Source organism: Hyaena hyaena, unplaced genomic scaffold (assembly GCF_003009895.1).
Source record: "Hyaena hyaena isolate Hyena2069 unplaced genomic scaffold, ASM300989v1 scaffold_9, whole genome shotgun sequence".
In the NCBI taxonomy this organism is placed as follows: domain Eukaryota; kingdom Metazoa; phylum Chordata; class Mammalia; order Carnivora; family Hyaenidae; genus Hyaena; species Hyaena hyaena.
The window spans coordinates 5,128,865-5,156,460 of record NW_024080641.1 but is presented as its reverse complement, the minus strand read 5'-3'; the positions used below and the strand labels follow the sequence as shown (position 1 = coordinate 5,156,460).

Below are 27,596 nucleotides of genomic sequence, written 5' to 3'. Positions count from 1 at the left end.
GCATCCATAGTTTTTCTGTTCCACGTGAATTCTCTCATATGGTCCTTGAGAATTCTAGGGCTCAGTCATTATGTGGGCTCCCTTCCAAGACTTGGGTGTAAGGGCTTGTGTCAGGCCTTTCCATGTGGTGCCATCTTGATTTTCTAGATTAATGGCCTTTATTACATAGTTGTCATTTTCAGAAATCTGAAGAAACACTCCGCCCACTCCTCACACAGGGAAACATCTCCTTCTAAATACTGGGGACAAACTCCTTGAAGATTCATGACACACTCCTGACTCCCAGTTAATTCACTGATCCTTTGTTTCCAAATCTGCCAGCGGTAGAGCACTTTTTGTGAGAGATAACTAAACCCTTTTCCTGGAAGGTGTGAAATGTTGTTTTTAATCCTCTCTCCTATGAGGAGAAAAGAAAATTTGGCAAAGAGAACAAGTAATGGCAAACAAGAATTTGGCAAAAAGAAATGAAGTAGGATGGGGTGGGAAGTTGTCACTGGTTTCTATTCATATAGGAAACAATTAGAACCCCAGTAGATCTATTCTGTGACCTGCCAGTTAAAAATCAGATGTTACAGGGAAACTAATGAAATCTTGGGAACAATTTATAAAGAATAAAATTCACCTCCGGAGGTGACAAAACACCTTTAGTCATTTGGCTACAAAAAGTTTGGGGAAGACTCCCATATGATTCATGTTATGTGTGTGTGTGTGTGTGTGTGTGTGTGTGTGTGTGTGTAACATAATAATGGAGTGCCAGACATAGTGACGGACATAAACGATCACAAAGACCTTCCAAGTTACCATCTAAAGTTGTAGAGACAAACAACAGGTCCTGTTGCCTGCTAATGTCCCTTCCTTCACATCACTGTCACATGAGGTGGGATTATCATGTATATCTCTATGCAACCTGCACAACTCTATGTGGTGGGTCCAAAACAGCAATGGGGATTGATATGGGGATAATATTATGAAATATAGTTCTTGGGGGAAGCGGGGAGGCACATGTACACCTTTGAGGCAGGCTTAAAGAGACAACATTTTCTCTGAGCTTCTCTAGATTCCATGAAGAGATATAATCCACCAAATCCTATAATCCATCCAATTATATTTTTTCTTTTCTGGTAACTAATCTCTACTCCCAATGTGGGTCTTGAATTTATGACCTTGAGCTCAAGAGTCACATGCTCTAAGATCCTGTCATCTGCTTCCTTAATAGCTCCTCTTTAGATAATTGCAGAATGTCAAATAGCCATGACTATGAGAATGGGCAATGTGGAACTGTCAATGGCCTGGCCGCCAGGGAAGCAAGATTGTACTAAAGGGCCATAAAACAAAGGGAGATGAGGTAGATGAGGGTGGTCATACCCTTGGCACCCTAAAGTGAGCTTCAGAATGGCACGAACACCATGATCAAGACCATCTGGACACTGCTACTGGTTTGATGTCGTTTCTGAGTCATTTTATTGAGTGACTAATTTATAAGGTGGTGTCAGAGAAGGGGGGACTTTGAGCTGCCCACAACTAGCTTACAGCAGCAGTGTTGCTGTGAAGATATTTTATAGCTGTGATTAAAGTCCATAATCAGGGGTGCCTGGGTGGGCTCAGTTGGTTAAGCATCCTACTCCAGCTCAGGTCATGATCTCGTGGTTCGTGGTTCAAGCCCTGCATTGGGCTCTGTGCTGACAGTTAGCTCAGAGCCTGGAGCCTGTTCCAGATTCTGTGTCTCCCTCTCTCTCTGACCCTCTACTGCTTACACTGTCTCTCTCTCTCTCTCTCTCAGAAAAAAAGAAAGAAAACATTTTAAAAAATAAAGTCCATAATCAGATGACTCTGAAAGATATTATTTTAAATAATCTGGGAGGGCCTGATTCAATCAGTTGAAGGGCCTTAAGACCAGAACTGAGGTTCCCTAAGAGAAGAAATTCTATCTGTAGACAGCAATCTCAGTTTGTATCTAAGAGTTCCAGCCTGCCTTGGGATTTCCTGCCCTGCCTCCACAGTCACATAAAATAAATCTCATATGAATCTCTTCTTAATATATATCTCATGCTGTTCCTACTTCACTGGTTGAACCCTGATGGATATATACCCATTCAAATCTTATTATTTATGCAGACTGGAGCCTGCACTACACAGAGTGTGGTCATGTGATCACGCAAATGTTGTAGCAATACTACATTGCTAGAAAAGTTTCTGGGGCGCTTGGGTGGCTCATTCGGGTACGTGTCAGACTTCGGCACAGGTCATGATCTCACAGTCCATGAGTTCGAGCTCTGTGTCAGGCTCTGTGCTGTCAGCTCGGAGCCTGGGAACCACTTCCAATTCTGTGTGTGTGTCTCTCTCTGCCCCTCCTCAGCTTGTGCGCTGTCTCTCTCAATCTCTCTCTCTCAAAAATAAATAGACATTAAAGGTTTCTGAATTCTTCCTCTTGACTGCTGTGTTGATCTCTCAGTGACAAGCAGCTCATGGACTGGCATGTGTGTGTGAACCGTACTTGAAATAGCACTGAAATAGACATCCTGACACCCTTCCTTTCTGCAAAGGGACAAAGCATCACCTCTCTCACATAGCTCTTGGGAGCAAGGTAAAATGTCTAAGACAAAGCCGTCACTCCTTTCAGAAAACAGCTCCTCAGAAGGGACATGGCACTTAAGAGAGAGAAAGGAAACCTTGACTTACCCAGAATTTAACCATACTGTCTTCCTCTTGGGAACAGTGGGATCCCAAGGACACAGAACTGCCAAGAAACAACCCATGAGAGCGCGAGTTTAACAAATTCTGAGTAAATCCTGGTTTCTTCTTATTTTTTTTAACTTTTTAAAAATGATTATTTTTGAGAGCAAGAGACAGAGTGTGAGTGGGGGTGGGGCAGCCAATGAGGAGCCAGGGGAGGGACTTGCATGCTAGGAAATAAATCATCTGCTGTGACTGCCTATCAAACACCTGCTTTTGCAAGAATGTTGATTAAAGCCTCGCTTCACTCTGCTCCAAGTCTCCATGTCCCTCCTTTGATTGGGTCGGTGGGCTTACTTCTCACTCATATTTACAGAGATAGAAGAAAAGTATCCCATTCACAGGAGACAAAAGACATAAAATACTTATGAATCAATTTCATTTAAGAACGGAGGAAAACCTTAGAATTTTATTGAAACACCTGAAGCTCTGACCACACCTCTGAGCTCACAGTGGCTCACGGGGCCCACGTGTCTAGTCTGAGGGGGAATTCACAATATCTGGCTGCCACATACTATATGCAACTAAGAGTAAAATTCAACCTTTCTATGCTTCCTCAGAGCACTTCCTAGCTAGTTAATTGTAATACTGTTTCAAAAACATTTTATTATACATTCAAATACATGGAGAGGTAGACAGAATAGTAGAATGAACCCCCAGGTACCAATCATGCAGCTTAAGCGGTTACAAACACATGGTCACTCTTATTTCAATGATGCCTCTACCTATTCCCAATGTACTCACATGTTAGTTTGAAGAGTATCCCTGATACCATATTCATCATATTGTCTTATCCAGAAATTCTTCATTATGTAGTCCTAAAAGATATGAAATAGTTTTAAAAGTGCTGATATTACCCCTAATATAGTTTACATCGATTCTCTAATTTCATCAAATGGAGAGTCAGTTGTTCAAACTTCTATTCTGTTGACTGCAACTGAACAGTTTGCCACTTGTTACTTGTGGCTAATCAGCCTCAAAGTTTGCACTCCCTGCCTCACAGCATGCAGGGTGAGGACGGGGTTAATAATTTGGGGTGGTTATTTTCAAACTGTATTCAGAGACTACTCCAAATGTCTAACCAGACGGAGGAGAAAAGCCAAGATGTAAGCAGAGTTAGGGGTTCCCGGAAAAAGAAAGATGAGACATAGATTGTTTTTTGTTTTTTGTTTTTGTTTTTGATAGAGCTTCTTGACATAAGAAAAGTCATTTTAGGTCCCGTCTCTCTTGTGATCTAAGCCTAACTGGCACTTGGCACTTTTCTTGCAGAACTTCCTGGGATATGGTGAAATTGCAGAATAGACCTCTGTAGTTAATGGCTTTAAGGGAACAAAAGAAGGTAAGAATAAACAGCCACTATCAAGCCACAAGATAGTCTAATTATATTAGGGACGAGAAATCAATGGTAAAACTCCCAGGGCGGATTCAAAAGTGAAGAGTGACCTGAAGCACATTCTTGAGTGACCTTTGCAGGATCTAAACCCCTTTGAGCACCCAGAGCCCAGACCAGCTGAAGCCAGAGAATTGATGATGCTGACCCATGCCAGCCCTCATGACTTAAACCAACTAAGACCTGGACTCGCTCATTTTAAGACGACTTTTGCCCCAACTCCAGGCTGAATTCTCCCCTGCACAAGCCCCTTCATGAATATGTATGCACTCTTACTTTAAAACTTTCCGAGTTTGGGGCGCCTGGGTGGCTTAGTCGGTTGAGCGTCCGACTTTCCCTTAGGTCATGATCTCGTGGTTCGTGGGTTCGAGCCCCGCGTCGGGCTCTGTGCTGACTGCCAGCTCAGAGCCTGGAGCCTGTTTCACAGACTCCCTCTCTTTCTGACCCTCCCCTGCTCACGCTGTCTCTCTCTCTCTCTCCTAGAAATAAATTAAAAACATTAAAAAAAAAAAAAAAAAACTTCCCGAGTTTTATTGTCCCAGGAAGCACTGCTTTGGGAAATATCTCCGGGGTTCCCCTTTAATCGTGCAAGTAAAACCCTTCCTTTTTGTTGTTGTTGTTGTTTTGTTTGTTGTGTCTTTTGGCTCAACACCTACCAAGACGGGAACCCAGTTTTGGGTAACAAGATGCCCGCTGGAGACAGAGCTATCAGATGCCAAACACAGCGTTCAGAATCCAAGATTCCAGAAAGTTTGGGGTACTGATCTCGAATCGTCTCCCTGCCAAGCCCAGGAATGAACAGCCCAAGCCGTCCCCCGTACTCGGAGATGAACTGCTGAGCCCGCCCCTCTCCCCATTCAGGGACGCCTGGCCCAAAACATTATTCCCCAAACACGGGCCAACGCCCTCCACACACACACCCCACCTGGATCTGGAGATGCACATTCCAAGACTGACACCAATCTTGACGCGGTGATGCACAGCCCCTAGCCCAAAACCTGCAGAGGCGCTATCCGAGTCGGTGCCCCCAAACCCAGCTCTGACCAAGCTCTCCCTCCCCTTCCCAAGGAATGCCCGGCGAACACGTCAATACTCCGCCCCGCCAAGAGGGCTCTTTCATTGGCCACCACAGCGCCCGCCGGAGCCCATAGCACATGCGCAGGGAAGCCTGCGGACTACAATCCCCAGAAGCCCCTGCGCCGCAGCAGCTGGGAGGCTGTTTCCCGGGAATCCGTGCCCCGCTGGGGCCACGCGCACGCTAGTCATGTACCTAAAACGATCATAACAACAATCGCAATAGCGGTAAAATAATAGTAGTGAAATGTTAGCAATAGTTAAGTCACTCTCCACGCATGATCATGAAAGAGAGGCAAGATTCTCTTAACTACCTGGAAATGAGCACTTGCTCCCCTTTTAGTGAAAATCCTTACAGGTTTTTATTCTGCAGACATACCCTTTAATTTTAGAAACACGCGGTTTTCCAGTTTAAGATGTATTTAAATACCTGTTCACGGCTCGTTTCCATCGAAGGGGACTCTGCAAGATCTTCCACACTGGAGAGCAGACATAGTCCTGTAATAGGTTTCTCCTTCTCTGGAGAAGAACGAATTAACAACCAGTGCCTTCTGTTTTGAGTCAGGGGATAGCACCGAGTCTGGGTGGGTGGAGGTCTTAGAAGAGGCCTATTTCCACAAATCACGAAGACAACGAAAAGTTTTCGGATTCCCTTTGAGAAGTCTCCCCTCTTGGAACTTACTTTTTGCATTTTAAGATTCCCGTTACAGAAAGTATCTTACTTTATGTGCCATCATGGGGGTAAGAGATTGGAGTCATCCTTAATTTTGGTAGATACTAAAACAGTCTTTTTACTGGATGGGGGCCGATGTTTTCTTTAACATGCCTCAGTAGTATCTGCCATAAATATGTCAATCCTCCACATTTGAGTTAATTTATTCCCTTTTAGCCTCTCCTTTTTGACCTCTCTTCTACTACTTTCTCTTTGCCCTCTCTGGTCCAACCACAGTGTTCTTAATGGTTGTTTCCCCAATGCTTAGACCCATGGTGCCTGACACATAGTACCTCTTGATCACCCCAATTTCAGTCAGAAGGAACACTTCAAGGGGTTGAAAATGATATGCACACACTCCTGATGGTCAAATGGCAGGATACCGTGTTACACTGTGACTCTGGGGGCCAAGGCAACAACAGGCTTAGGTGTTTTCAGTGCTCTGATCAACACATCTGGATGCAGGAGGTCTCCCAAATGTGAGTAACTCCAATATAATTTCTGACCTGCTATCATACCACCTCATCCTAGAGGGTGCTGGCAGATTATCTCAAGTTGGCATGCTTCCTTCTCCAACTGGTGCTGGAATAATACTAGGCTGCATTTTATATCTGAGATATTTATATGTAGGCTAAAGCCTGTTGTGAGGAAGTTACACTTTGTCTGGACCCAGAAAAGCTGCTTGGACATAGGTATTTTAAATCTCTGACTCTACCTTATAAAATGACCGCATGTCAACCTGTTGATAAGATACCACCTTACTGTCACCATATGCTTTATATTCTATGCCCGTCTCATCTCCCCAATCAACGCACTTTGGTTAGAACCAACTTGTTCAACATCATTCTTGGTATATTACCAATCATTCCATTCTGACTCCACGCTGCAGATCATGCTTTTACAACTCCCCAAATGTCCTGAAACTTGTATTAGCTTTTCTGCCATATAACATTCAAAGAATGTCAAGAGAGAGTGACACCTTACTTCACTTGCTACTGCTGATTTTGCATGGAAATCACTGCACTTTTACATGAACGCAAAGCAATCCATGGTGGTTGCAGCACTGCCCTTGACTCTCTTGTAGCCCTTGCTGCCACTAAAACACCAGCAGTTGATTGGCACCTGGGTAAGCTTTAGGCAACCCAGTGGGACCTCAAGGACAGCCTCTAGCAGCCAGAACAATCAGGACACATCTACAAAAGTTGACTGTTGGCACGACCATTCCAACCGTGTTATTCTCCCATGCTGTTGGTAGCTATGGTACTTTCCAGACACATCCACAAATTCTCTAGTCCTTCTTGCAAGAGGTGAGGCCTATTGTCTCTCCCCATAGGGACTCCTAAGGAATAGAATAAAGCAGAAGTGATGGCGATTTCAGGGTCAAAAAAGGCACTGTGGCTTCTTGCTTGTGCCCTCCTCTCTGATCACTTGCTTGGGAGGGAAGTCAGTTGCCCTGTCATGAAGGCTCTCAGGCAGTCCTGTAGAGAAACCCATGTGGTGAGAGGATCTTAGACCTTTTTCAACGGCCACTGAGGAACTGAAGCCTCCTGTTCCAAGGTTCTATGATGACCAAAGCGATCTTGGAAGCAGATCCTTTAAGCCCTGGTCAAGCATTCAGATGACTGTAGCTGCAGGCAGCATCTGACAGCCACTTCCAGAACAATGGGGAGATGCTGCCCAATTTTAAGAATCTGAGGTCCTCCTTTGGAAATCCAGTAAGTGAGCTGAACCTTTCAACCACAAACCTTGAAGTCTCAGGTGCAAGAATGGCCTCTATGTTGGTTCTTTGGCTCTAAAACCCACCCCATGATTGGAATCACCTTCCAAAAAATACTGGAGATTTTTTTCAAGCCCCCTTCTGAAAGCTAACCATTCTAGCTATCGACACTTTGCTGGACTCCCAGACATGTGCTTTAACTATTTATTTGGATAGAAAGTGCCCCCAGCCCCCCTCCCTGACACATCTACAACTGAGATTCTTTGTCTAGCAGCCCAGGCAGCAGAGAGGAACTCAGCCCAGACTGTGCCCCACGTCTCGAGTCTGCCCGAAGAAGAAGTCAGACTACAGGGAATGCCCTCTGCAAAGCCTGGCTTGGGGGCTCACTGGTCCCAAGGGGCCAGGATGCAGAATGGAGCACCACAGCTCCAACCAGTTACCCAGACCACCTCGTTTCTGCCCAAGCCAAAAAAAATTATGCAGCCTCTGAAAGTATCTAAATCACAAATTTCTCAGTTCATGTGTATGCTTTATATTTGGTACTACATGCTAAATAAACAGCAGAAAAAGCAAAATAAAAAAATAAAGGAAAGAGGTTATAACAGGGATCTTTGACCATAAGGCACTGTTCTACCAGACTTAATTTTTTTTACAAAAATAGCTTTACTATTGTTATAAAACTGATATAAACTCTGTTAAAAAGTAAAATGCATAAAAGTACATGAATGTATTGCATACCCCACATCCCACTTGTTAGAGATACGCAGTTATCATACTAACCTTTCACACGTATTTTTCTCTATATATAAACATACAGACACAAAACCGCACTAACAAAAATGGAGTCATACTAAAATTATTCCACGACTTTCCGGACTCACAAAATAGTTTGTGGGCAACCTTCAATGCCATTGTAGGCGCTGCCTATATTTAGTGGTTTTCACTCATTTACATGTGCTTTCATTTATTACACTTGGAGTATTAATTTTTTTTTTGCTATAGTAAGACTATGCTAAGAAACAGCCGTAGGCATAATCTTTTTCCACAGTGCAACTATCTCCCAACTATCAATGACTACACTTATTGCCACTTTAAAGGCTACACAAATTGAACTTGATACACTGACAAATTCTTTCCAAAAAAAAGACTGCTTATTTTCACTCCCACCAATACATTAACAAGTGCCTGTCTCCACAGATCCCCACGGATGGTGGCTTTGGTGACTCTGTGTTACCACAGCTGTTCTGACAAGTTAAAGGGGTATTTCTGATTTTTTTAAGTGCTCTAATGTGTATCTGTAAAACAAAACAAACAAAACACCACTAGGAAATCAAACGAATGGGGCAGAAATATATTCATGATAGCAATAAATTAACCCATAAATTCAATGCAATGCCAGTCGGATTGTGTTTTTAAAACTTGATAAAATGAAATAGTCCTGTCTAGGAGAGCGGCGTTTATCTCTAGGAGATAAAACACAGTCACCGCACCTTGATAAAAATGGGATGGAGCTACATCATCTGGAGATATACCTGCCAAGAGGGAGACTCTAACTATTCCTGGTCTTCTGAAAGTGACTTGCCCCAACCAATGTGAACATCATCTTTCCGGTTTTGTAAAAATCATCTTCTAAAAGGTACGCACAATATTGGTTTTAGTAAGGTGACGATTTTTGCCTACATTTGTCCCATGTGTAGGTATTTCCCTACCCCCCACCCCGGAAGGAATCCATGTCCACAATTTGGTCCTCTGATATGCTGTTATATGTCATTCATAAAAAGCTCCCTGCTGGACTGACTCCAATGAGAGTGACGATTTTTACTGAGGCCCCGCCATACTTCAAGGACACTCCTCTGGGAGAGGGACTCCTGGAGAGCAAAGTTTGTGACTCAAGTGCTTTTCCCATCTATCAGACTTCCAGATCTTCTCTTCCTGTGCAGGCCAACTGCTGTGACCAGGTCAGCCTCCACTGGTCACATCAAGTTCACAAAGTCTTCCTCCTGCGTGGGCGCTCAGATGAGTGTTAAGTTCTGAGTTCTACCTCGGCGTGTGCCTACTTCTGCAGTTTCTCGCTAACATGCGCTCGCTGATGATTCCGCAGCCCCGAGCTGTAACTGAAGCCCTTCCCACACTCCCCACACTTGTAGGGCTTCTCGCCAGTGTGGACCCTCTGGTGGACATGAAGGCAGGAACTTCGGCCAAAGCCCTTCCCACACTCCTCACATTTGTAGGGCTTCTCGCCTGTGTGGACCCTCTGGTGGCCTTGAAGATGTGAGCTCTGACTGTAGCCCTTCCCACACACGTCACACCTGTAGGGTTTCTCCCCGGTGTGCACCCTCTTATGACTGAGGAGACCAGAGCCATATCTGAAGCCCTTGCCACATTCGTAACACGTGTAAGGTTTCTCTCCCGTGTGCAGCCTCTGGTGGGTGCGCAGATTGGAGCCGTAACTGAAGCCCTTGCCGCACTCATCACACGTGTAGGGCTTCTTCCCTGTGTGGATCCGCTGGTGTTTGTAGAGACTTGACGTGCACCGGAAACCCTTCCCGCACGCTTCGCACTTGTAGGGCTTCTCGCCGGTGTGGACCCTCTGGTGAATGAGAAGCCCCGAGCTGTAACTGAAGCCTTTGCCGCACTCGGCACACTTGTAGGGCTTCTCCCCGGTGTGGGTCCTCTGATGGATGAGGAGGTCGGAGCTGTAAATAAAGCCCTTCCCACACGCCTCGCACACGAAGGGCCTCTCCCCGGTGTGGACCCTCTGGTGACTGTGAAGGTCCGAATTCCGCCGGAAGCCCTTCCCGCACTCGACGCACTTGTAGGGCTTCTCTCCGGTGTGGACCCTCTGGTGGACGTGGAGGTCCGAGCTCCGGCCGAAGCCCTTGCCGCCCTCGCACTTGTAGGGCTTCTCGCCCGTGTGCAGCCGCTGGTGCCGCAGGAGCCCCGAGCTGTAGCTGAAACTCTTGCCGCACACGTCGCAGTCAAAGAGGCGCTGCCCCGTGTGCACTCGCTGGTGCGCTTGCAGGTACGAGTTGTAGCTGAAACCCTTGTCGCACTGGTCGCACTGGTACGGCTTCTGCCCCGCGTGCGACTTCTGGTGGCTGCTCAGGTGAGAGCTGCACGAGAAGCCCTTCCCGCACTCGGCGCAGCTGAAGGGCTTCCCGCCCGGGTGCACGTGCTGGTGCTTGTGCAGCGCGGACTTGGCGTAGAAGCCTTTGCCGCACTCGCCGCACGTGTAGGGCTTCTCGCCCGTGTGCAGCCGCTGGTGCACCTGCAGCACCGAGCTGTAGCTGAAGCCCTTCCCGCAGTCGCCGCACTTATAGGGCTTCTCTCCGGTGTGCACCCTCTGGTGCACCAGCAGGTTCGAGCTGCGACCAAAGGCCTTCCCACACTCCTCACACGCGTAGGGCTTCCTCCCGGTGTGCACGCCCTGATGGATGAGGAGGATCGACTGATAGCGGAAGCCCTTCCCGCACACGTCGCATCTGAAGGGCATCTCCCCCGCCGGGGCCCGGGGCCGGCTGGGGCTGCGCGCCTTCTGCCGGATGCCCCTGGCGCGCTCGTCACTCCTGGAGGGTTTCTCGTCCTTGGGGGTCCTCTGAGGTCTCTCGAGGTGGGCGGTCTGCCTCAGGCCCTTACCAAACTCGGGATATTTATGGGGCTTCTCTTTCCAGGGCACCCTTGGGTGAGTGGGAAGGTGCGAGGCTTCCCGGAAGCCATTGCCACGTTCGTTTCCGTTCAAGGAATCCTCTTCCGGGTCGGGGTGACGGAGTGTTGACTTTTTAACACGGTCTTTCCCACCCTGGACACAATTACATGGTCTCTCTCTTTCCGGTAATCTGTGGTCATTGAGACAACGTGACGTCCAGCTGAAGCCGAAACCGTCCCACTCAGGTTTATACACTGTGCCTTGCGTGTGGAGTCTTTTACACCTTTCTCGAATATTCCACGTCTCGTTCGCAAAGGCTTTCATCCAAGATTCTCTAACGGATACCGGTCTTACAGCTTTCCAGGCTGGAAACTCTTGATTTTCTGAACTGATGGGTCCTTGAAGACTGCCTGCCAAATTGTCAATTTGTGAACCCCAAGGAGATGCTCCTTCCCACCCATGGCAGGGAGAAGTGTCTTCTGAGAACTGGAACTCTTTCCCTTGAAGATTCCCTTGAAGATCCACTCTCCGGTCTTGACTCCCAGTTAATTCACCAGCCACCTGTTCTCCAATTTTCCAGCAGGAGAGCCCTCTGTAGGAAAGGCATTTTAGCTCTCTGTCTTCAATATACGCCGTATCCTTTTCATTCTTCTCTCCTGCGGGGTGAAAGACAATTCCGAGATGAGAACAGGTACAATACTGGCTCAGGGACCTCAAGCCAAGCCAGGCTGTCAGACTTGGACCAGTAACGGCCTGGAGCAAAGTTCACCTGTATGTATTGTAACTACCAGGGGACTCCTTTTATGTCTGGGGGGGAGAAAAAAAAGAAGAGGTTCCTATTAACAAGCTTTGAAGCTAAACGTTAATACGATCCTACTAGTAACGAACTACATCTCATCATCTAGTTGCCTAAGGGAAAAAGAAATTCCGAATAGATTCCTACGGAGATGATGCACTTCTTTGCTTAATGTTGTTGCTCCTAATAATAACATCTAACGTTATTATAACGCTTCCCATGTGCTGACGATGTACACCTATTAACTCATTTAACTCTCAGAATAACACTGAGGTGGGAACCTGTATCATTTTCATTTAACGGATGAGGGACCCAAGGCACAGAGAGGGTGAGTGAGTAACCCAGTGAAGTCACTCTGCCATGCCATGTGGAAGGGGTAGGTAGAGAGTCACACACAGAAGTCCTGTTTTAGAGCCTACTGAGCGCTGTCTCCCAGAGTGAATCTAACTCTGGGCACATGTGAGCTGAACATGGGGAAGAAACAAAGCACCAAATCCATCAAAGTGCAGTAGCTGTGTCCCGGTCTACCAGAAGCATCTCAAATAGGAATCCACAAGATACCAACACAGCACAGAGGCATAAAAATATTCAACTTATCTCTGTCACTGACTGCAAGCCATCCAAACCGTCAGGTTTGCCGTGTAGCTCCAGGTTATTTAAAAAATCTGCCCACGCTTTTTGATATTCTTTATTGGCGATTCTTATCCCAAGGCCCGGAATAACACAAATCTGTTCACAGCTGAGGGCTTGTAGGATACTGGAGATAAATGAGAAATCCATCAGAGGACTCTCAATATTCTGGAAGAGTCTGCCACTGGCTTATCTTACACTGACTGGCTGTTTCTAGCAAAGGGAGAAAAGTCCAGGGACCCCTCAGTTACTCTGAATACGTCATTCTCTGAAAAGCATGAAGAATCCGTGAGAAGGTAGGGACCGAGGAGTGGAAAATGAGGTTGCACAACAATCACCTACAATAGTACAAGTGTCCACAGGTAAGATCGAGGTCAGAAGGGGCCTCTGCATGACCAGCTCACTCCATTCCTGCCTGCTCAGGACCCAGGCTCCATGGTTCTTGCCTGGGCGTGCATCTCTTGGGAGTTTCTCCGTTACCCAAGTCTCTCTGCCTTGTTCCTTGGAGGTGCCTTATCAGGTTTGAAAGATTGTTGCCTTGAAATTCCAAGCCTTAGGCTCATCTGTGACATGCAAAAAATAATCAGAAAAAGTAGTCCTAATCTCCTGACTTTCAAGTCTTTGAAGGACATACAGAGAAAAGATTTCAGATGGGCCAAATGAAACTATAACAGTTCTATAAAAATGGGATTTAACCTGTATACAAAGACTAAAAATATCCTTTTCTCCCGGGAAACAAGAACATTCCAATCAAGATAAGTGTGGATTACCCAGACACTCCCCTTACCCAGAGAGAGCAGGTTCCGGAAGTTCTCCAGCATTACGTCTCGGTACAGCTCCCTCTGGGCGGGGTCCAGCAACCCCAGCTCCTCCTCAGTGAAGACCACAGCCACATCCTTGAAGGTCAATGGCTCCTAAAATGTGAAACACCATTAACACAAACACCTACTAGATGAAAGGCAAACTTGGCATCACTAAGAAGGGTAGACAAGCATGCAGGAAACTGCTAGGTTTGACAAGTGAAATCAAGTTTTGTTAATGTTTGATGCCAATAATGTTGATTCTAACCAACTAATCTTCCATGGGTATCCAAAAAGCAAAGCAAGAACCACTCTTTGTTCAGAGTGAGCACTTCAGAGGGTAATGCCATGGAGCTACAATGCTTCCATCACATGGTCCATCCGTTTTACAATTTTTTAAAGTTTTTTTTAACATTTTTTCAAATCTTTATTTTTGAGACGGAGAGAGAGAGTGTGTGTGTGTGAGTGGGAGAGGAACAGAGAGAGAGGGAAACACAGAATCCGAGGCAGTCTCCAGGCTCTGAGGTGTAAGCACCAAGCCCGATGCAGGGCTCAAACTCATGAACTGCAAGATCATGACCTGAGCTGAAGTCAGACGTTTAACTGACTGAGCCACCCAGGTTCCCCTTTAACATTTCTTTCTTTTTTTTTTTTTTTAATTTTTTTTAATGTTTTTTTTTTTAATTTATTTCTAGGACAGAGAGACAGACAGACAGACAGACAGCGTGAGCAGGGGAGGGTCAGAGAGAGAGGGAGTCACAGAATCTGAAGCAGGCTCCAGGCTCTGAGCTGGCAGTCAGCACAGAGCCCGACACGGGGCTCAAACCCACGAACCACGAGATCATGACCTAAGCGAAAGTCGGACGCTTAACCAACTAAGCCACCCAGGCACCCCAATTTATTTCTGAGAGATAGAAAGACAGAGCACAAGTTGGGGAAGGGCAGAGAGAGAGGGAGACACAGAATCTGAAGCAGGCTCCAGGCTCTGAGCTGTCAGCACAGAGCCCAACACGGGGCTTGAACTTACAAGCTGCAAGATCATGACCTGAGCCGAAGCTGGGTGCACAATGGACAGAGTCACCCAGGCACCCCATAATTTTTTTAAGTTTATTTCTCTATTTTGAGAGAGACAGACAGTGTGAGGGAGGGAGGGGCAGAGAGTGAGGGAGAGAGAGAATCCCAAGCAGGTTTGGTGATGCCAGTGCGGAGCCCAATGCGGGGCCTGAACTCACAAAAAACCATGAGACCATGACCTGAGCTGAAACCAAGAGTTGGATGCTTAACCAAATGAGCCACCCTGGGGCACCCTCATTTTACAATGTGACTCTAAATTACAGAATACCAACTTTTCCTCCAAAATGATTATTTCAACATTGCCCAACGTTAAGAGTGCCCACATCCACAACACACCTCCAGATCACCTCCTCAGCCAGAATGACTTCTTCACCAACCAGCCCCTCATGCCTCCATTAGCAGTTGGACAAATCCTGCTCTTTGCTGCCCCCGCCCCCACCCCCTACACACATACATACACACACACACACACGCGCGCACGCGCGCGCGCCTTTTACAGGCTTCCATGTCAGCGGTGAGAAGCAACCAACGTGTGTTTATGTGACCATGTCCCAGACAAAGGAGGCCTCTGCAGAGGCAATGGAGTTTCACATCATTCTGTGTCATCCTCAGGTATGAACAGCAGTCCACGACCTTTAAGCAAACTGCTCTAGTCTACTGAGGAAAACAGCAGCAGTGTAAACACAGCGAAACACAGTGATCACACAGTGATACTGTACTGTGAGATTATCGTTGTTCTCAAGAGGGAGACAATTGCGTCTGAGGGACTTCAGAATCCTACTTTGCCTTCAGCCTGTACCAGCAATACCTGTGACAAGGTCTTACTAGTACAAATTGAGCTGTGATTCTATACATATTTAACTTTTTTTAAAAAATGTTTTTTAATATTTATTTTTGAGAGAGAGAAACAGACTGCAAATGGGGGAGGGGCAGAGAAAGAGGGAGACACAGAATCTGAAGCAGGCTCCAGGCTCTGAGCTGTCAACACAGGACCTGATGCAGGGCTCAAACCCACAAACCGTGAGACCATTACCTGAGCTGAAGTCAGATGCTTAACTGACTGAGCCACCCAGGCGCCCCTATACATATTTAACTTTTGTAAAAATAATTCATGGGTACATTTTACGAAGGAAGGCAAAGTAGCTATAGTAAGGTTTCTTTTTTTTTTTTTTTAAGTTTATTTATTTATTTTGAGAGACAGAAAGAGAGGGAGAGATAGATGAGAGAGAGAGAGAGAGAGAGAGAATATCCCAAGCAGGCTCCACACCATCTTCAGCTGTCAGCACAGAGCCCAGTGAGGGGCTCGAACCCATAAAACCATGAGATCATGACCTGAGCCGAAGTCAGATGCTTAAGTGACTGAGCCACCCAGGTGCCCCCATAGGAAGGTTTAATGCATGCATGTCTGTATATTACTCATTCCATAAATATTCAGAACCTATAAAACAGTATTAGACACAGGAATTCTAGAGATTTCTAGAGATTCACAAGCCCTGCCTCCATGGGGCTTGTGCTGGCAGTCCCCACGATCCCTTCCAAGTTGAATGATTCGCAAGAAGGACTTACAGGACTCAGTATGTAATCATACTCAGCTAGGACTTAGTATGTTTAAAAATACAAAGCAAAACCATGGGGCACCTGGGTGGCTCAATGGGTTAAGCGTCTGACTGCAGCTTAGGTCACGATCTCATGGTTTGTGGGTTTGAGCCCCATGTCGGGCTCTGTGCTGACAGTGCAGAGCCTGGAGCTTGCTTCAGATTCTTGTCTTCCTCTCTCTTTGCCCCTCCCCAACTTGTTCTCTCCCTCCCCCTCCCTCCCTCCCTCTCTCATTCATAAATAAATAAATAAATAAATAAATAAATAAATAAATAACTTTTAAAAATCAGCCAAGGGAAAAGCCATGTGGGGTAGAGCCTGGAGGAAGCCGGGTGCAACCAGGTGAGTTGCTGTGACAAGCCTTTGCCATGCACAGAATCACATACTAGGTACCCTGGGTCCTGGCAAATCTCTGAACATGGGCATGGCCTTTGGGACCCCTGAACCTGAAACACAAGACACAATGGGAACCTGGCCATGGTTACACAGCTAGTAAGAGACAGGGTTCTAGTTCAAACTAGAACACGAACACACAGAGTCTGGTTCCAGAGCCACTATACTTTAGCAACTGTCCTCTACAGGCCAACCAGTGTGTTACCAGGGGGACCAGAAATGCATATATAAGGCAGATAATATTAACACCTGATGTTTACAGAAAAATCACTGAAAGGTGGGCTGTAGCCTAAGCATTTCTCCATGATTTATCTCATTTAACCCTCACAACATTCACAGAACATGAGAACTTTCTGGAGCATCAAGAGTGATCTTTTATCAGCAACTACTCACAAGGTAGTTACCCTTTCTATCTCCATTTCACTGATGAGAAAAAAAGATCTCAGACAGTGAATGTTATTTGCCGAAGAACATCCACTCAATAAGCGCTGAGTCAAGACTGAACTCGGACAGCCCAATGAAGGATGCTGAACCTACCCTGCTCTACCACCACCCAAATGAGAGTGGAGGGGCCAGACCAGAGGAACCCACCTCCCCATTCTGGAGAGGGAGTGCCACCGACAGAGCACATTTCAGAACAGAATCCTAGATCGATCCCAAGACTAGAGACAGAGTCACGGGGAGAAACCTGGGACCAGAGGCGGTCAGTTGGACGATTAAACAGATGTGGACCTGCCACTAACTCCCAAATCTTTACAGCCAGCCCTGCCTTCTGCACTGAGCCCTCCCTATTCCACCTACCGCCTGGATGCCTAAAAGGTATCGTGAAGCAAAAACAGCCCAATTGGAAGGAAGTCTTTCCTCCCAAATAGTTATCTTCTAATCGCCCTGATGCGGGTAAGGGCTAGTACCATCTACCTTAAAGGCATCACCTGGATTCTTTCCTTTTCCTCATGTCTTACAGCTAATTCATTAAAAAAAAAAAATTGGGGGGGGGAAGCCTAGGTGGCTCAGTCAGTTAAGTGTCTGAGTCTTGATTTCAGCTCAGGTCATACTATCACGGTTCGTGAGTCTGAGCCCCACGTCAGCCTCTGTTGGCGGTGCAAAGCCTGCTTGGGATTCTCTCTCTCCCCTCTCTTTCTCCCTCAAAACAAATAAAAATAAACTTAAAAAGATTCTGCCAATTATTATTCCAAAGTATACTTCAAGCTTCTCCCCATCACTACTTCTACATCTTTATTGCGACTCATCATTATCCTTCACTTGGATGACTGCACAAACCTCTCAGTTCATCCTGCCTACGTCCCTCAAGATACTTCAGAGCCATCATCTTGTGTTTAACCTGTTTCCCACCTGTCTTCCCCTTCTAGAATGCCAGCCCCATTAAAGCAGGGATGTTACCTGTTTTGCTCTCTGGTATATCACCAGGGCTTAGATATATGGGTTTGGCCCATAGTAGGTGTCCAGCAAATGTTTACTAAATGAAGACAGAAAGAATAACTTTTGAACCTCAAAAGTACATGCTCAGTATAAACAGTAAAACAACATAGGGACACACAAGTAATTCAGTAGAGTTAACTGAGCTGCAATATCGAATGGATGCCACAGTGGCAAAGATGGATGTGGCAGAGCAGTGTATCAGCAATACAGAGAACACACTTATGGAGAATAATGAAGCAGAAAAAAAGAGGGAGACTAAAGCAAAAGGGCATGATTTAAGAATAAGAGAAATCAGTGACTCATTAAAAAGGAACAACATCTGAATCATAGGGGTCCTAGAAGATGAAGAGAGAGAAAAAGGGGTAGAAGAGTTATGTGAGCAAATCATAGAAGAAAACTTTCCTGATCTAGGTAAAGACACAGACATCAAAGTCCAGGAAGCACAGAGGACTCCCACAAGATTCAACAAAAACTGACCATCCACAAGGCATATCATAGTCAAATTCACAAAATACTCAAGCAAGGAAAGAATCATGAAAGCAGCAAGGGAAAAAAAGTCCTTAACCTACAAGGGAAGACAGGTCAGGTTCACAGCAGACGTATCCACAGAAACTTGGCAGGCCAGAAAGGAGTGGCTGGATATATTCAATGTGCTGAATCAGAAAAATATGCAGCCAAGAATTCTTTATCCAGCAAGGCTGTCATTCAAAATAGAAGGAAAGATTAAAAGTTTCCCAGATAAACAAAAATTAAAGGAGTTTGTGACCACTAAACCAGCCTTGCAAGAAATTTTAAGAGGGACTCTCTGAGGGGAGAAAAGATGAGGGGGGAGGGGAATAAAGACCAAAAGCTAGAAAGACTAGAAAGGACCAGAAAACACCACCAGAAACTCCAACTCTACAAGAAACATAATGGCAATAAACACATATCTTTCAGTACTCACTCTAAACGTCAATGGACTAAATGCTCCAATTAAAAGACACAGGGTAACAGGGGTGCCTGGGTGGCTTAGTCGGTTAAGCATCCGACTTTCGCTTAGGTCATGATCTCGTGGTTCTTGGGTTCGAGCCCCGCGTCGGGCTCTGTGCTGACTGCCAGCTCAGAGCCTGGAGCCTATTTCAGAGTCTGTGTCTCCCTCTCTCTCTGACCCTCCCCTGCTCACACTGTCTCTCTCTCTCTCCTAGAAATAAAAAGAAAAAGAAAAAGAAAAAAAAGAAAAAAGACACAGGGTAACAGAATGGATAAAAAAACAAGATCCATCTATATGCTGTTTACAAGAGACCCACTTTAGACCTAAAGACACCTTCAGATTGAAAGTAAGGCGATGCAGAACCATCTATCATACTAATGGTCGACAAAAGAAAGCCAGAGTTGCCATACTTACATCAGACAATCTAGACTTTAAAATAAAGACTGTTACAGTAGCAGGTGCTAACATACTCAAGCTTCCTCTGACTGGCTAACTTGCAGGGCTTCCCAGGGTTTCCAGTTTATACAAAATTTTGCTGTGGTTCCTCCTATCCCTGACCTCCAAAAGTCAGGACTGCCTCAAGCTTTACTGAATGTAGTTCTCTATTGCTACTCATTCACTTCCTCAATAAGCACATCCAACCTTGCAACATCAAACAGTATCTGTATGTCAATGACTTGACATGCCCATTTGGCTGTCTACAAGAGGTCTCCAACTTCACAGACCCCAAACCAAACACCAGATTTGTCTCTAGGGGTCCTGCCCTCTTTTCAAATAAGCAGGCCACATATTTTGAAACGATCTCTGATTTTTTTTTTCTTTTTCATATGCCACATCCAACCAGCAGCAAAAACCTTCAAATTATAGCCAGCACCTGACCCATTCTTCTCAATATGGTCCAAACCACCATCATCTCTTGCCTAAATTACTGCAATAGACTCCTAACTGGTCTCCCTGCTTCTATTCCTGTCCCCCTACAGTCTACTTCCTAGATAGCAGCCAGGATGATCTCTTAAAAATACAAATAAATGGGGCATCTGGGTGGCTCAGTTGGTTAAGCGTCCAACTTTGGCTCAGGTCATGATTTCACGGTTCACAAGTTCAAGCCCTGCTATCATGTGCTGACAGCTCAGAACCTGGAGCCTGCTTCGGGTTCTGTGTCTCCCTCTCTACATGCCCCTCCCCCACTCATGCTCTGCCTCTCTTTCAAAAATAAAAAACAAAAGGGGTGCCTGGGTGGCTCAGTTGGTTGAGCATCTGACTCTGGCTCAGGTCATGATCTCACAGTTCGTAGGTTCGAGCCCCGTGTCAGACTCGGTGCTGACAGTTAGGTCAGAGCCTGGAGCTTGTCTTCAGATTCTGTATCTCCCTCTCTCTCTGACCCTCCCCTGCTCATGCTGTCTCTCTCTCTCTCAAAAAAAAAAATCATAAAACATTTAAAAATAAATAAATAAAAATTAAAATTGAAAAATAAATATAAATTTAAAATAAAAATAAAGTCACGTCACTCCGCTGGTCAAGAACTTCACTTCACTCAAAACCTTCGCCAAAGTCCTTTCAAAAGGTGAAACACCTTACACTATCTGACTTCCCAATACCCAATTTCCTACCAGTCCTTCCTCTTTCTCATTCTGCTCAGCCTCTCTGGCCTCCTCACTGGTTTTGAAATGGACCAGTCATGTCCCCGTCTTCACTGCTGTTTCCTTTCCCCAGTATCCACAGGCCTCTCTCTTCCTTTGGATCCCTACTTGCCACCTTTTCAGTGAAACTGTCCCTGGTTCTCCTACTTATAATTGCAAGTCCCTCTGCCAGGCCTCCCAAAGCATCATCCCTGCTTCATTTTCCTCTGTGAATATTACCTAACCTACCATCTGTTTCCCTTACTATCTTTCTGTGCCCATGAGAATATGAACTCTGTGAGGGCTGGAATTTTAGTTGGCTCCAGGCATGACATAAGCGCTCAATACGTATTTAAATGGGAGAATGGACGGGGGTGGGGGGAGCTTGGTGGCTCAGTTGGTTAAGTGTCTGACTTCAGCTCTGGTCATGATCTCGCTGTCCATGAGTTCGAGCCCCACATCAGGCTCTGTGCTGACAGCTCAAAGCCTGAAGCCTGTTTCGGATTCTGTGTCTCCCTCTCTTTCTATCCCTCCCCTGCTTGTGCTCTGTGTCTCTCTCTCTCAAAAACAAATAAACATTAAACAAAATTTTTTAATAAAGTAAAATAAATGGAAGTATGGGACTAATGTGACCTCAGCCTGCTGATATTTGGATCCTGGGTCTTTTGACAGCAGCTACAGAGCAGAATGGTTTTGTTCTGCAGTTCATTTGCTTGATAAAGTACATGCAAAGGACCATGCAGGGCATGCTGGAATATGATGGTGATCAGAGCAGGAAAGGACTCTGCTCGAGCAGCTAACATTCTAGCTGGGAAGACAGTACACATTCACTGAAATGCTACTATTATGTCAGGTGCTTAGGTTTAAAGAAAGATATACTCCTTAACCATACGGGGCTCACACTGGACAGAGAAAGATGACCAATATAACTAGCACCAAAGGCACTGGGATAAAGGAGTAATGGAAACAAGAGATATTGCAAAGGTTGAAATAACAGGACTAGATAAATAATTACATGTGAGGATGAAAAGGAGAAATCAAATATGAGTCTGGAGTTGAAGTTTAAAGAAAACAGGTAAATTATGGCATTTTAATCCAGCTCGCAGCTGCTGGTCTTGACTCTTAGCACTGAGGTTGTCAAATGGTCTGGGTCTAAGTTCGGGCTCAGCCACTTTGTAGCTGTGTTAACACCACAAGAAAGACCAATCTCTGAATGAGTGTGTTCTTTCTGCTGTTAAGTGAAGACAGTACTTCTCACTTACAGAGTTGAAAGAATTAAGTCTTTCTCTCTCACACACAGGCCTACCTATTTGAATAAAGGTCATAGTCTAGTGCATGGTACACAGAAAATCCTCAGCCAACTACTGTCACTGCTGTCATTCACCCATCCTAGCACCAACCCAGGAATACAGGCACCCATTCGTTTAACAAAGACACATGCAGGGTCTCACTATGTCTTGGATACTATAGCAAACCCTGGAGATACAGGACCAAATAAGATGGTCAAGATACTCGTTCTTACGGTGCCTACATTCTAGCGGGTCAACAAGTCTACAAATAAGGTGACCTCTGATTACAAAATGGGCAATGAAGAAAATAAGATGAACATGATAGATTCTCATTCACCATCCAGAACATAAGTCCTCTGAGACAGAACACAGGGGCGAGGGGTGGGAGAGGCAGCATTAATTAGCTTGTCATGGACAGTCTCTAAGGCCTGCATGAAATTAAATCAGCCCTGCAAAGATCTGGGATGGGAAGAGAACAGAGGGAGACGCAAGTGCAAAGGCCCTGACTTCCGCATGGTTATAACTCCTTAGCATTCTTATCTGTAACACGGGGCTAACAATATCTAACTTACAAAGTTGCTGAGCAAATTAAATATCAATATTTATGGACAGGCTACTATATGCCAGGCCCTGTCCCAGGTACCAGGATATCGCAACAAAAGCCATCAGCATCACTGGCATATAATAAGCATTTAATAAATGCAAACCATTATAGTAACTGGAATTATTTCTTCCCTGTACCTAGCACAGCCCTGAAGTAGTGTAAGCCTAAGTGATTTACTGACTACATGAACCAATACGAGAGGCCAGGGAGAGAATACACTAAACAGAGTCACTGGGAAATGCCCCCAACCTTAGGGAAAAAACATTTCTGGGGGAAGCCAGTCATGGGTGAAGGGCCTCAATGGGCATTGTCAACACCATGGTATGACGAATAAGTAAGATCAGGAAAGCAGGCCTTTGGGAAGAGAGCTGGCATTGCCATAAAACAACAAGAAACCAAACTTCTACTCACCTGGAGCTCTGATGTCAAGAGACCAGGGGTTACTCCTTTCTCTTCTATGCAGATCTCTCTGAGAAAAGGCAGAGTCCCAAGAAGGCACGGAAGTGAAATAAAAACAAGCCAGGAGATAACATGATTCCATCACAATTCCTGGCTACACAACAGGGAAAAATCTCTGAGCACCAGTTGCATGTAATCTACTCCTATCCCTGGGAAAGGGACCTCCCTCCCTGCAAGGCTCAGAGCGCCCATGCCATTCTTACTGTGGGCCTTGTCTACAAGCCTGCATGCACTGTAGCTTCTAGGAGACAATCAGATGGCCAACAGACACAGGAAACGATGCTCAACATCACTAATCATCAGGAAAATGCAAATCAAAATGGCAACGAGAGATCACCTTACCCTTGTCACAACGGTAGAATAAAAAAGATAAGAAATAATAAATGTTGGTGGAGACGTGAAGAAAAAGGAACCTTGGCACTCTGTTCGTGGGGATGCAGACTGGTTTGGCCACAGTGAAAACAGTATGGCAGTTCCTCAAAAAATTAAAATTAGAAATGCCATACGATCCAGCAATTCTACTACTGGGCATTTACTCAAATAAAACAAAAGAACCAATTTGAAAAGATCTATGCACCCCTGTGTTTACTATAGCATCATTTACAACAGCCAATTATGGAAGCAACCCAAGTGTCCATCAATAGATGAAAGGATAAAGAAGATGTGGTATGTGTATATACAATGGAGTATTACTCAGTCATAAAAAAAAAAAGGATAGTATCTTGCCATTTGCAACAACATGGGTGGACCCAGAGAGTATTATGCTAAGTGAAATGAATCAGTCAGGGAAAGACAAATACCATATAATTTACCTCATATATGGAATGAAAGCAGGGAAAAATGAACAAAGAGAAAAGGAGACCAAACACAAAAAACAAACGTGGTTGCCAGAGAGGAGGTGGGTGAGATAAGAGTTCTCTTATTTTTTTAAGTGTTTATTTATTTTGAGAGAGAGTGCACGAGAGAAGGGGCAGAGAAAGAGCGACAGAGAGAGATAGAGAATCCCAGGCAGGCTCCATGCTTTCAGTGCAGAGCTTGATGCAGGGCCCCAACCCACAAACCGTGAGATCATGACCTGAGCCAAAACCAAGAGTAAGACACTTGGCCCACTGAGTCACCAAGGCGCCCCAAGACTACACTTATTTTGGTGAGCACTGGGCAATGTACAAATATTACTGAATCATTACATTATCTACCTGAAACCAATACAGCACTATATGTTAAAAAATATTTGTAAATGCCTAAAGATATACCATGTTCATGCAATTAAAGACTTAAGGTTGCCTGTTCTCTCCAACGCAATTTCAACCAAAATCTCAACAGACTTTTTGCAAGATTTGACACCGATTCTAAAATATACACTGTAATAAAGAAAATCTAGAATAGCCAAAACAATCCTACCAAAAAAGGAAAAACTTGGACTCATTCTTTCTGACTTCAAGATTTATTCTAAAGCTACAGTAATCAAGAAGTAGCGGTACTGACTTAACAGTGAACAAATAGATTACAGGAGTCTTTTCAACGTACGGAGTTGGAATAACCGGAGAGTCTTATGTACCCCTCCTTAAATCATACACAAAAAATAATGCAATATGGGTGAAAAGTCTACTATTAAAAAAAAGGTCTGAATTAAGAGCTGTGACTTTCATATGCTGTGTGACAGAATACAATTCAACCCATGAGGCTCGGACGCTGGAAAAAACAGCTAGCATCACTACAAAATGATTTCTTAAAACTTGTACGGCTCTTAATAATTCTCAAAGGAAAACATACAGAACACGAAGAATCAACTTCTGCTGCTCTTTATAGAAATAACTTCACATAAAAGTCTGAAATTCATACAGAAGTAGATGTGCGGCTACCGTGAAAGAATTCCAGATACCATCGATCCAAAACTGCTTGGATTGGGGTCTCCCGAATCGAGAGATGTCCCAGCGCTGCCGGCCCGAGCCCCGCCCCCCATCCCAACCTGGGATGCTCTGTGCATCCGCCTCCTCAGACCTCTCCTTCGCCAGGCGGAGTTGTCTTAATCTCCTGGCTCTGACGCCCCTTACACGCAGATCCTATAGCCCAGGCCCCTTGTCCCTGAGGCGGGAACGAAGACCTCCAAAAAGCCCCACGTCCCCTAAGCTACTCACCATCGCAGAAGAAATTATGGCAGTGCTGCGGTGGCCGGAAGCGGAAGTGGGCGACTCGGAAGGGCCCGGACTACACTTCCCAGAACCCTCTGCGGTGCGCGTTCTTACTTTGAGAGAGCTGCTGATGACGTAAAGAAGCTCACACCTGGAGAGCCCTGCTCAAGGCCAGGTGGAAGGCTAAGTGACCCGCGGGTGTACTCTGGTTACGGGAGGAGACACGCTGCTCCGGAGCTCAGCTTTGGAGCACCAGTATACCTTTTTTCTTTCCTTAAAAAAGGTATTACTCAGTACTAACATATTCACGTTGTAGAAAATCTGACAGTACTCTCAAACGAAAAACCCATAATCCCATCACCACGGAATATAAAGCATTGATGTTTTTGATTATATATATGTATTGATTATATTTGATTATATATATGATTGATTACATATATGTGTGTGTAAGTATATATATAATTATAATTACATATAATTATATATAATTTATACCTGATATATATATATATAATTTACACCTGATATATATATAATTTACACAATATATATTTATTTTATTTTATTTTGGTTTTTACAAAAGCAGTGCATGTTCAATTTAAGGGAAAAAAGTAAAAAGAATGTTAAGAAAAGTAAGGGAAAAAATTAAGAAAAAGACTAAAATCCTCCATAATCCTAGCACCCAGAAACAAGTATCATTAATATCTTGGCCTATGTATTTCCAGATTTCCTCTCTGAGTAAATATATATTTAAAAATGTTTGACCCCACAAAGTTTACATCATAATATTTTAGAACTGATTTTTTTCTCTCACTCCATGCATGTCACTAAATAATAAATTCATTTAAAGTGGTTGTTTAGTATTCTTTACTTTTAGATCCATTACCACATTGTCTGCTAAAGAAGTTATACTTCCAATCTCATGTGTCAAGACTAGGAATAATCATTTTTGTTAATTTTTTCCAGTTTGATAGCCCAAATATGTTGTCTCCTTATTGACTGCATTTCTATGCAGAATAAACGTCGATATGTCAGTGGTGGGTAAATTGCCTATTTATATCCTTTGCCCATTTTTATCTTTTGCTTATTGATTTATAGATCCTCTTTGTATACAAATGGTATTGACTCTGTCCTGTATGATGATTCCCCACTTCGCCCCACCCTCCCCCCAGTTCGGACTTTTATAAAGAATTATTTAAAAACCACCCAACCTTTATTTGATCAAATTGATCAGTCCTTTCATTTTGGATTCTGTATTTTTCTATATGATTATAAAGACTTCTTTACTCTGATATCCATTAAGGGCATAACTATATTCACTTCTGTTCTAAAAATATACCTGAGATTTGTTTTAGTTAGGTATGGTAAGACACACAAATACAGAAATGATAGTCATGAAGGAAGAAGTTTATACTCACAGATTCCTAGAGACAAAAGGTATGACATGCCACACAGGGCCTCACAGAGAAGGACTGGGGCTGGTCAGGAGGCAGAAGAAGAGAGAGCATGGTCCAGAGCCTTTACTGGGTTTTCATGGGAAGGTATGAACGAATCAGGGTAAGTATGATAACTTTAGGATTGAATAGTTTATATAATTTTGGTGGGCCCTGGGCTATATGGGTGGTCCCTAGGTGTCCAGTACCTAGTCCTGGGTTTATTCAGGGCAGGGGAATATTGCCTTGGTGTGTGAGTTTGATAAAGGACATGGTTGGGAGTATGGGGTCTGGGTTGGTTTGTTTGTATATCAAAGGCAGTTCACAGGGAAGTAGTTTTCTGTCCAGGAACTAGCTAGCCCTGGGAGGGGGCAGTCCCTCAAAAGCCAGATCATTAAAAAAATAAATAAAAATAAAACAGAAAATAGCAAGATATCATCGATTCAATTTTTAGTGGTTTTATTGATCTATTTTATTCTGTGAGATTTATTTCAGTATATGGTGTGAAGAGAGATCTACTTTGTTCTTCACAAAATGGTTATTGAGTATTCTCAACAAAATTTCCTGAAAAATTCATCATTTATCTACTGATTTAAAACATCATCCTACTCATTTACTACATTATTGTATATACTTATATATATTCTGAGATACAATTGTTCCAATGACAGATTTCAATTAGATTTAAAGATTTCAATTAGAGTTATCACTGTTGTATAACATATTCATTTCTTCCTCCCTATTCTGTTTTTTTTTTTATTTCATCTTAGAAAATCTAGCACTCTTTCCCAGATGAACTATTGAGTTGTTTTGACAAATTCTCAAGTCTTTTCAAGGACTTCTGTTGCTTAGAAAAATAACCCATTTTCAGCACTGCAAGCCTCTAGGCATTTGAGTGTAAACAGTATCAGTTCCCAGCCCAAGTTCTGCCATTTTTACAACTCTGTCTGCTACTATTGATCCCTCTAAAATGCCTATCTCCTTCTTCACTCTTGAAACATTACCCGATTAAAAAAATTTTTTTAGTGTTTTTTTTATTTATTTCTGAAAGAGAGAGATAGCGAGAGCGTGCGAGCATAAGCAGGG

General features: G+C 44.4%; 1 protein-coding gene across 1 annotated transcript; it reads right to left on the bottom strand.

Moving 5' to 3' along the window:
* Positions 1 to 8,187: 8,187 nt before the first annotated feature.
* On the bottom strand, positions 8,188 to 25,109 carry ZNF229 (zinc finger protein 229). The gene is made up of 3 exons (XM_039248500.1): positions 25,081 to 25,109; positions 13,486 to 13,612; positions 8,188 to 11,928 (listed from the first exon to the last, which is right to left on the bottom strand). The coding sequence occupies exons 1-3, from the start codon at positions 25,081 to 25,083 to the stop codon at positions 9,680 to 9,682; spliced, it is 2,379 nt and encodes a 792-aa protein (XP_039104431.1). The 5' UTR covers positions 25,084 to 25,109; the 3' UTR covers positions 8,188 to 9,679.
* Positions 25,110 to 27,596: the final 2,487 nt, after the last annotated feature.

Excerpts from the sequence above, each read along its gene's own strand:
- ZNF229 (XM_039248500.1), bottom strand. Across the intron at positions 11,929-13,485 it reads CCGGAACCTGCTCTCTCTGG|GAGAGAAGAATGAAAAGGAT; the intron begins GTAAGGGGAGTG and ends TTCACCCCGCAG.